Source organism: Cystoisospora suis (assembly GCF_002600585.1).
Source record: "Cystoisospora suis strain Wien I chromosome Unknown contig_1877, whole genome shotgun sequence".
Classification (NCBI taxonomy): domain Eukaryota; phylum Apicomplexa; class Conoidasida; order Eucoccidiorida; family Sarcocystidae; genus Cystoisospora; species Cystoisospora suis.
In genome coordinates, this window is record NW_027154677.1 from 13,154 (window position 1) to 24,023 (window position 10,870).

Consider the following 10,870-nt stretch of genomic DNA (forward strand, 5'->3'; position numbering starts at 1 on the left):
CACTTTGGGAGCGTGGCAGAGGATCTTGAGTATTCTCGGGCCTTGCAACGGCTGTGCGAGGTCCTGGAAGAACACGCGGATCCCTACCAAGCTGTGCTGAGGCTTTCACGGACAGCAAATGAGTAAAGAAATTGCCTGTCCTGTCTGGTACCACGTCAACGGGAGTGCCGCCGAAGCATCACAACATGGACCTCAGTTCGCAGTGTCAAAGATCCGATTACGAATGAAGCCCCTCCCAACGTTCCTGGGTCTCTTTTCTCCCCCCTGAGAACATGGGCGAGGAAATCCAAACACATCGGCGTCTCCTATCGGCAACCGGTGACCGGCTGCTGCAGCGTCCACAGGGCCCCGTATATGAACTGTCCGAACTTAGACACACGTCGTAAGAATGTACCTCTCGTAGACAGTTTACAGGCAAGTCCCCCTGATACGAAGCTGATGAGCCGTAGTTCGACACTCACGGCGGTCGCTAGCCCGCAGACCGCCAAGAGGAGGCGAGAGCCTTGCTTCGGTGAGATCACTGCAGAGAGAAAGTTGCACTGGCGAGACAACCCTTGGAGCGCCTGCCCGTAGCCGTATATGTTCGGCTGGGAGGGAAAAGCGAGGGACAAAGACGCTGGGTGAATGGCATACAGATCGGAGGCTCTCGTGCAAGAACAGTCTTCACAAGCCACGAAAAGCAGACTCAGGCGGAGAAACAGTACAAGTTTTTCTTTCACCTGGTGTAGGACCTCGAGCCCACCTGGGGCCGCCGCGGTCTAGTGCAAGCCGGAAGGAGTCACACCGGCAATGCGTGCTGCAACCCTCTTCGAAGTCTTCTTGTTTTGAAGCGGTCGGTCACATATTTTGCTTCTCGACAACAGCAAGCATACAGGCTGCCCTTTTTTTCGGCGGGCAGTAGAGTTCATTGAGTCCACCGTCTCGATTGTCCAGGCAGCCGAGCCTGGCATGCGCGGTACTACGTGTACACCGAGGCGGCTTGCTGGGCCCCACAACATCGGACACTTGAAAAAACAGCTCTGGAGACTCGCTTTGACATTTTGTGCGATGCTGGCGCTGTCAGACACCGAAATGGTGCCACAACCTGAACTGTGGCATCGACGAGGGAGGGACGTTGGTGGGGGACCGCGTGGTGTGGCTGCGGTGAGCGGCCGAAGAGGTGCCCTCGCCACGCAGGCTGGAATAGCCTTCGGACAGCTTACTAGCTCCACTTGCCTTCTCTGTTGTCTGGTTCTGCTCTGCACGTTACTATAGTGTGGCCGGAGCCAAAAACATTTCGAAATGCGTGATCTAAAAGCACCAAGGCGTGCGGGCCGAGGCTCCACGAGCACGTGAACTGATGCCCTTGTAAACTGTCTCCAGACTTGCTCGAGAGCAGCCAATTTGGCGTTCACCAGCTCTTCCCCTTCATTTTGCTTCTGTAGCCGCACTTCAACCTGTGTGGTCGTAGCTGAGAAAAGCCGATCTGGGGAAGGATTTCGGCAGGTGGCCGTCATCTACCAACTTCTAGGGTCTTGCAGTGGATACTCTCTTCTCAAGGGGACGCCACGATCTTGTCCTTCCCTCGTTCTGTATCTGCGGCCACGCAAAGCAGTCAGGTTGCTTTTGCACTGCATACTGTCACTGAGGACGTGACTGGCGCCTTTGCCCTTTTGGTACGCCTCCCAAGAGAAGGATTCTGTGTCGACGCGGTCTTCTCTTTCCGGCGTCCCGGCCTCCCTTGACAGGTGTCTCACCCGCACACTCGGGCGCCGCAAACAACCGTCAGACTAGGCGCGCGGTGGGACGCTGAACTGGAGGAACCCCTCATACCAGCTGAGTTCAAATAGCAGACCAGCGACCAGCTCGAATGCTGACACGTTTCTTGTCTGTGAAGCCCGCTTGAGCGAACAGAGCAAACGTAACTTCCGGCAAGAACATTTTGGGCTTGCATGCTTCTTCTCGCACCAAGAGGACGCCTGCCTGCGGCAGGTGCTGTCGTCTATATGGGTATACGGACTACAAGACGTTCCTCATAATGGCGACTTTACTGGTCCGGCAGCTAAACGGGCTGCTACTTGCTCTTGGGTATACAGAGCCTCTAGTGTCTCTTCAGCAGCTTTCCTCCAGACCAAATTTCCCAGTGATAGCGCGGCTCCTTGGATGGCTCGCTGAACGCTGCAGCAACTGCCCGAGTGCTCTCGGGTCCTCTACTTCACTCCAGACGGAAGAAGAGCGCGTTACATTTCTCGAACAGGCAGCTAACGTGTTTGCCTTGAACGCTAACTTTATTCTGGATCTGGAGTGTATGTATAGCGCGGAGACAGGCGCAGTCAAGCAGTTGATAGCTCTGTGTCAAACCATCCTCACAGCAGTCAACGATGCTCGAGACAGAACTAACACTTTCCAGCCAGAGCAGAAAAAGCCACCGGATCCTGTCGCCGAGACAGAAACTGCGCTGGCCATCAGGGAGCCCTACGCCCTCGCGCTGCGAACAGATCCCCCTGGCGAGGTAATCCCTCCCCTCCAAAACAGGGATCGAATGGTGTTAGCAACCAAGTTGCAACAACTGAAAAACGCCCGGTAAGTGCCCATCCCGACTCTGTGGTGGAAAGGATTGTTGGAGCAAGGTGCACTGTGTGCGCAGTCCGAGATGACGAAGCCATCCTGCACACTGATTGAGCCGGACCGGTCAAAGCACTCTGACGGCGTAGGGACCGAGGACGCAGCAAGGAAGCCCGTAACCATTCCATCTGATCAACAAGCGGGTATCGCTCCTATTCCCCAAGGACGGGGTCGAAGTGCCGTTTTGTGATTCCGGCTAGCTGTCCGCGGGATGATCTACCCTATGTTACGAGGTCGGCTGACATCAAGACTCCGAACTGACGTGGTCTGGTGGATGCGTTCTGTGCAGTTCGGCTGCATTTCAGCTTGTAGAGACGGGCGCCTCCTTGGTTCAAACCTTGGAGAGGCATAACCATCCCGGCCGCGCTCTACACAGACGCCGCGTACGGGCGTTCTTGGAAAACCTTGGGCTGCACCTCGAAAGTGGGGCTGACCCCCAGCAAGCCGCTGTTCAAGGCCAGCTGGAAAGCCAGCTGCAGAACGCTAGGCAAGATCTTGAGAAAGCCCAGGCAGAGTGTACACACTTGGAGAAAGAAGTTAAGCGCGCGAACATGACGCTGACGAAAGTAGGCAGCTTCAACGCGATGTGGAAAGACCGGTCAGACCTTCAAATCACTATCGTCCGTTCGCCCTTTTAGGTACAGGGGCGAGACTCTATGGAATACACAGTCTGAAATCACACACCAGGGGACACTAAATGCCCTGAGATTCCTGCTTGGTACGGAACAGCCGTTACGATTAGAGACTGCTCGCCACCTGCCTTGTTTGTCAGTTCACGCGTTGCCTAGCACCGTGAAGCTCCCCTCCAAATAGGCGAACGGGTTGAGTATTCTATCCGCGGCACAAGAGAGCCTTCTACCCGAATAAACTTCTATCAAAGGTGGCAGCGCACGAACCACTTCCGCTGAAAACAGGAGTGACAATGGCATCCGATAGGTTTTTCTTGCGTCAGCTCTTCCATTGATATGTGGAAGCGGGTGCACTAAGACAGATCCACCTCCCATGGTGTTTGCCAAATCTGCGCCAGCTGAGAGGACAGAGACGCGTCGCTTCGCCCTGCAAATGCATCAGTGCACTCGAGTGAAGCTGCAAGGAAACTACAGCCGGACTTTATCAGGATGACACGATCGGATCGTGTGGCACTTCGGAGTTTGTTATCTATCTGCACACCATTGTGTGAACAGCAGTCGCAAGCTCCCCTCCCCTCGAGCGACTGTAGAATCGCTTTGCTGGTTGCTGAAGACTGAAAGCTTGTCCTTAGATCAGTCAGTAACCGGAACAGACAGAGCACACGGTCTCTGAGCGCCATAGAGATTATAGAGTATCTCACCAGGGGGAGAAGGGCAGTCACTCTTGGTCACAGGCAAAACCGTTAGAATATGCACACGCGCTTTTTTGTCGTGGCAGATTACTCAAGATAACGACCGAGTGGAGAAACGCTTAAGGTCCCTCGAGGCTTTGAAGCCAGCGTTCATGGAGAACTACGAGAGACTCATGGTACGGAAAGACGTCTTCAAACCGATCCATGGAGGAGAGGCCGTGCATTTCGCTCACGCAGCCGTCAAATACATTCTCTTATCACTGAACAACGAACAGCCTCCCTCCGTTTCTGCTTTCTCTTTGCTGATCCACGAAAGCCGTGGCACCGTCGGTGTTTAGGTACTCGTAACTATTTACAGTCGTATCCGAGGACAGGTTCCCTTCTCGGGTATCAGCTCTTCGAAAGTGGAGGCCTGAATCCAGCCTTGCAGCTCAAACTTCTTTTTAGTAGCTCTTCTCGTTGCATGCCGTCCAGAATCTCCAACGGTAATGTGCTGGAATGACACTACGGCTGGTACGACGTCTGGTAAAAGCCGGAATGCACTGAGCCGTGCTAAACAGTCTTTGGTGAAGCAGAACCACATCCGGCAGTCTTGATTTCTTCCCCTAGGCAATCTTCACTTGCGTCTGGAGAGTGTGATGAGTATGCCTTGTGTGGATACCACCCCCACTGGACCTCCCCATGTGCAGTGTCAGGGAGTCTTGATTGTACGTGCATGCAATGGAATGAATGTGAACACCTGAGAGAGACTAGCCAGTTGGCTGATTGAGTCCGTGACGTGTTTTACTGCTCGCGGGCTTATTTTTGTTCCGTTGTCTTTTTTAAATAGGCTGAACTTCAGGAAACCTATGAGGTATACGTTACCTGTGTGCGAAATGAACGGTATCTAGAAACACAGGCACAACGCCGACGGAGGGAAGAAGAAAAAGAGAGGGAAGCTCAACAGCAACTACTACAAGAACTCCAGGAAAAGCTCAAGAAAGAAGCGGAGCTTCTGGTCCGTGCATTCGATGAGGACGATTCTGAAGACGATGAGGATTATTCCCAAGTGTATAAAGAAGATTACGCGCAGAGGATCGCGCCGGGAGTATCTTTTGAAGCCATGCTTGCGTCCCCTCCGCCATCGGGTGGCGATAAGCGAGCGATGGGACAACCGGGCTCCACACACCCTGAAGAGGAACAGACAGTATACTTCCACCAGCAGAGAAGATCGGAACATGAGGGGGGGCAAGAGATCTTTTCTCGGATACGAGAGAAGGACCGAGCAAGGCGTGAACGTCTGAAGCGACTCGAAGAAGAAGCGAGCAGCACTAGGGAGAAGCCTACGGCAGGCGAGACAAACTCTACTGAGACCCAAGTAAGGAGTGAATGGCTGGCCGGTCCGGTCAGGCGATACGTCTCGCTAAGACCAAGATGCAGAGCTAGAGAATCTGCTGCACTGTACAACTACTACCAGAGTGTTTTTCTTCTGTCCCGATCAAAGCCGCACATCTTTGCTCATCTGAATATTGTACCCCAAGACCGGGACGTGCCAATGAGTGCAAAATTCGTTGAGGGGAGTTCCGCTGTGCGGGCAAGGCGATGAAGGAATGGTTCGGAAATGCGCTCCGTGGTCGGTACCTTTCCATCATTCATCTTATTGAAGAGGCGTGGACAGGCGTTGACAAAGCACGGGTTTGTAGAGCTCTGACCGATTGCTGTTGCTCCACACATCCTTCCACGAAGGAGAGAGGTGGGAAGAGAGAGACGGGAATCTCGCTAGTGAGATATGCCGTATTGTGTGGCGGGAGTACCCGGGTCCCAGGAGTATGTCTTGTCTCACTCTACGTTCTCTAGTTTCTCCTGTGCTACTCAGTCCAGGAAGGAAGCATCAGAGAATAGCGATGTCAGGGAGGACATCGGTAGCGCCTCTCTGAAGGGGAAAGATGAGGGAAAAAGCGAGCCAGTCGGAAACAGTAACCGAGGTGGTAAGTTCATTTCCTCGCACGCTGGGCGCTTGTCTACGACATCGCTTGACTTCAAAGGCCTTTCATTCTGCCCGATTTCTACAAATCTCTCGGTCTGGGAACGTCCACAATGCTGGTATTTGACCTTGTCTGGACCTTATGTAAGTCCGAGTCTGTTCAGAAGTTCACTCGCCCCGAATCCGTTTCTCACTTGGCTGCCTATGAGCGGTGTGGGACTGTTAGTTAGCAGACGTTCTTTCATCGACTTTTTCTGCGCTAGAAAGCCCCTCAATGACCGAGCGTCTGTTGTTGTTCTTTCGATCTGGAGTTTCAAAGCATATCGCACTTCTTCCTCCAGAGAGTTAGCAAAATCATCGAAAACTGTTCACCGTATATAAATCAGGAGTGCCCAAGTACATCCGGTGCTTCCATAGAAATTCGGAAGTGGTGTTTAGAAGGCAGAAGAAGAAAAGCCTTCAGATCATTCGATGCACCCTTCCCTACAGCCCGACAATCGTATTCTACCATATGCTTGCTGCTCTTTCTTCGTGCTTCGATTCTAACTTTCTTCCCCCCCATCCTCCACAGGAGAAACCCTTAATCGCCGTCATTGTGAAGGGTCAGCCACAACAGCCAAACAGAAAGAAACAATTCTCTCTAGTGCCGACAATTCAGATGAAGAAGAAGGTGACCCCGGAAGCAGTCCAGGCAGCAAGTCGTCTTCACCGGAAGATCCTTCACACCGTAGTACCGAGAGAATCAATAGAGAGAATGGACTAGAGGGAAGGGCTCAGAGCTTCAATTTCTCCTCGCTAGACTATGATGAACCTGATGCTGACGACGACGATGATGAGCTGGCCACCGATAGTGCCGACGCTTTTGTCTCTCCTGGAGAGAGGAGGTTACGGCGCCAGAGGGAATACATGCAAACTATAGAAGATTCACTCTTCTAATCTTTCTTGTTCCACTCTAGCTATCCTTCACAAGTGGATTCTGTTGGGATGAGAGGTTCTCTCACAAATATCTGTCTGTTGGTGTCTGCGATGAAAGCACAGTTTTTCTCCTCAGAAACTGTCCCAATCTCTATACATCTTCTCGCACTAGCTCTCCGAAAACTGAAGTCCAGAACTTCGAACTTCCGTCACTGATGAGACCTGTTACTTTCTCTTAATAAGAACTTCACAGGAACATTCCGTCCAGCATAAACCATCAAGAAAAGCTTGTTTCTTGGTTTCGCTCCTCGGTGAAAAGAAGGGGCGCCTCGCTTCTTCACCACCGCATCAACTTCATTCCGAGAGTGTCAGACCTCTTCTTATCTTGCAGAACCACCATGCCTCTACTTCTGCTTTTCATCCAATGACAGGAAGATTATGATCAAGTGGTCCTCTTTTTGATGTGTGAAAGACGAGAAAGGTGTTTTTGCACAAGTACTTTCGTATCTATCGTATCTATCTTTGGAGTTGAAAGCTGTCACTCCTCTTCATCTTCATTGGGCCCTCCGCATGTACCGTATAGAACGATTGGATCTTCTGATTCAGACATCGTACTTCTTAGTGTAGTATCTGGTTCGAAGTTCTGCTAGAAAAAGGAAGAGTTAACAGGTGTCTAAATACAACAGTTACCGCCGTAGGAGTGAAACATGTAAGAGTATCTCTACTACGATATAGCATGGCATATACCTGTGTATATAATGATATTCAGCGGTACATACGCCTGACTATCCCACATGAGTATGGCGATCAAGCTGATGGTCTCCGGTGGAACAGTTGAAGGTCGCCTCCTTCCTCTCCTCACAGTCTTCTTGTCTACTTTTGTTGAGTAGTAGTAGTAGTAGCAACACCCTAACGGTGGTGTGTGAGAGAAGAGATGGTATCCGGGAGAGCTCAGAGAAGAAAAGAGACAGGAGAACTTCTCATTTCTATCAGAAAAAAAGATTCATCGCAACTGCATCAAACGTAACCTCCCATTGGTCTCCATACACACGACGCCTCCTTACGTCAGAAAGAGGAGCACTCGCTAACAGAAACAGAAATAACTCACTGTGTGTGGCAGGTCCATCTTCTTACAGATAGTAAAAGACACCAACGGTGTTCGTACACCACACAGGGAAGACGAACAAGATACTCAGAAGAAAAAGAAAGAACCCGCAAGGGAAGTCTTGCTTCTCCTGCAGAGAAGAGAAAGCCCAAGTACGAAGACTTTGTTTGCTCCGCAGAAAGAAGTGCCAGAGAAGAACAGAAAGAACGAGGGAAAGAAATGGACGAATGAATGACCGAACGAAAGAAAACATCAGTGTCCATTTTCATGATGATAGGCGCACGCGAAGAAAGGAGCGACTTCGGCTCTCCATAGCTCGCCATACAATAGTTATAGACACCATACACTAGGGAAAGGTACGCAGGGAGCAAAGAGAAGAGAGCTACATTCTCGTCATCCAGATGAAGAAGGAGAAAACAAGGAGAGACTTCATGAATGAAGAGATATCTCGTGACGATCTTTATCTCATCCATCTGTCCAAGCATTCCCATTCACGCCTTCCTTTCTTAATGAAGAAGAAAGAAAAAGATGCAAGGTACCTCTTTTCACACTTTCTCCTCTCGCCATATAGTAAATCACCTCTCCCACCTCCTTCTCTCCCTCCTTCTTCGCCCCTATCGCAGAAATACATCATCCATGTATATATAAAAAGAAGTATACAGAAGATTTCTCTGCTAGCATATATGTGCACATACCTATAAAACATACAAATATATATAGAGGGAGTCCCTCCTCATTTGACCAGCGATGGCCCAGGATCGAGAAGTTGTCTTTACTGTTTCTTCTCTCAGTCTTCGTTCTTTTTTCCTCTGTCCATTCTCCCAGCAACGGCCTCTACCTATCTTCGTCATCTCCCCGTCTTCTTCTATCTCGAGCCTCTCTTCTTCTCAAGAGTTCAGAAATAACCCGAAGACAGAAAAGAACGAAGGAGAGATGAGAGAAAGAAGAAACCAACGAAACGCTCTACCTCTTTCCGAACATACAACGGAGGAAGAAGAGAGAGGCAGAGAGATTTTCTACCATTCTTATCAAATAGATCGAGAATAGCGAAGACACTTAGCTATCATTGTACGTTGAGAGAAGCAAAAAGGGGGGGATAAAACTCATCGAGAGCGTGTCAGACTGAACCAAGTGAGGTCAGGATCCTATACAGGAAAAAACAAGAAAGAGACAGATGAGAGAGCAAGAGAAAAGGAAAATTCATAGGGAAACGAAACCGAATGCCCCAGGGTGGAGACAAATACCAGGAGCACAAAAGGAGGGAAAGATGGCGACCTTCATCGTCTATAGATAGATAAAGATAGATAGATAAACGGCAGATAGATTGAAGATAGATAGATAGATAGATTAAAGGAGGATCGACTGATAGATTGAAGATATAGGTAGACCGGTGAATTTAAGTTTAAACATGTATCCGCATGGATTGTTGCTAGAAAAGATGAGAAAAAGAAAGCGGCGTATCGACTTCCTTTCCTGGGCATCACGAGATTCACTGGTGGACCGCCTTATATACGAGTAGTCCAGTCATCTTTTTCTCCATAGGCCACACCTTCGGAAACAAAAAGGACGCTAACCCCCACGCCTTGGCGTGTAAGAGGTGTACATACATTCATAGAGAGAGAGAAAGACTTGCTTGCATGAAGGCATCTATGTGAGGGCGAATGGTTAGACCTAAGCCCTATCAGCACTCGTCTTGATCACCTGTGTGTATTTGAAGATGTAGGTTCACTCTACCGTATTGTATCTAGATATCTTTCAGCTACCAATCTATCAAGATTTCTCTATCTCTCCACTCCTCACCTCATCCCATGCTCTTCCTAAGTCTCGCCTCGAATAGAGAGAAAGAGAACCAATGCTATCTCAGCTGCTGATATACAAAGAGAGGATGATGTGTTGTCTTTTAAAGGGGAACCTCTGATCTATATATCTATCTCTCTCTACATACAGACGATTTCTTGTCTGAGTAAGAATCATGTGCATTTTGGCCTAGCTATAAAGATCTTATGGCGAGGAGTTTCTCTTCTTGGTTTTTTTATTTTCTTGTGAAGAGTCTTTTCTTCTTCTTCTCCATCCACTTACATCTTTAACCAGAGCTATAGAGATCTTCGTATCCTTCACACTCACACGACACTGCTGGGGCTGCACCGGCTGATAGAGCTTGTTCAAGACCAACATGACGTTCCCCGCTTTACCTACATAGAAAAAGAAAGTTACACATCACATCCAGTACAGATCTACACAGAGATATACACAGGGTTGTTACGTGAAGCTCCACGTACACATAGGACGACACACATGTGCGAGAAAGAGGATGTGAAAGATGATCGGTTGACGAAGAAGAAGAAGAAGAATCTTCTCAGTTAGAAAGGATGTATAGATCTGGTGAGATGGTAAGAATAGTATCTATCTACAGGCAATGGTGACACGATGTCTTCACTCGGAAAGACGACGATTCGCTGTACGAGAGATGGACGAGAAGAGGTACGGGTAACGGGTGTCTTCTTTCTTACTTCTTCTCACACTTTCTTTGTTGATCATCATGTATGAAACACGCCGAAAAACATGTAGGGGCATACAAAGATACGCGAGCACATGCATTTACATCAGAGTGTGTGTATGAGGGCGTAACGCTATCAGCAGAGAAGAGAAACATCTCGACAGGAGCTCTATGCAAGGACACGTACATACACAACCTCGGATATGAGTAGAGGTGACTGCATACACATTACATTTGTATGTCTATATATATACATATATATATATATATGAGAGAGGGAGTTCGTGAAGGTTGTGTGCTAGGAGAGACATTGTCAGCAGATAGTTGGTTGGACTGAATCAAATCGATGTACACAAATGAGAACCCCTAAGCACAGCCGAGAGAAAACCATCTACACGGACACATGTATCTGGGGTTACAACGTACAGTTAGCTAGGCAGATAGATGAAACGTCTGTCATCTATC

General features: G+C 49.3%; 2 protein-coding genes across 2 annotated transcripts in view; one reads left to right on the forward strand and one right to left on the reverse strand.

Annotated features, from left to right (window-relative positions):
* Positions 1-2,017: 2,017 nt before the first annotated feature.
* CSUI_004132 (clusterin-associated protein 1) lies at positions 2,018-6,824 on the forward strand (the record flags this gene model as incomplete). The annotated part of the gene is made up of 6 exons (XM_068064327.1): positions 2,018-2,562; positions 2,894-3,170; positions 4,012-4,101; positions 4,755-5,282; positions 5,781-5,892; positions 6,460-6,824. 6 exons carry the CDS (start codon positions 2,018-2,020, stop codon positions 6,822-6,824), a joined length of 1,917 nt encoding a protein of 638 aa, XP_067923689.1.
* A 1,059-nt stretch (positions 6,825-7,883) lies between these two features.
* CSUI_004133 (cs domain protein) overlaps positions 7,884-10,870 on the reverse strand; it is a 7,764-nt gene continuing 4,777 nt past the window's right edge. Inside the window, exons 5-6 of the mRNA XM_068064328.1 lie at positions 9,988-10,100; positions 7,884-9,053 (exon numbers count right to left, since the gene is read on the reverse strand). Of these exons, the coding sequence (XP_067923690.1) occupies positions 9,012-9,053; positions 9,988-10,100 (155 nt within the window). The 3' untranslated portion in view covers positions 7,884-9,011. The remainder of the gene's footprint in view (positions 9,054-9,987; positions 10,101-10,870) is intronic.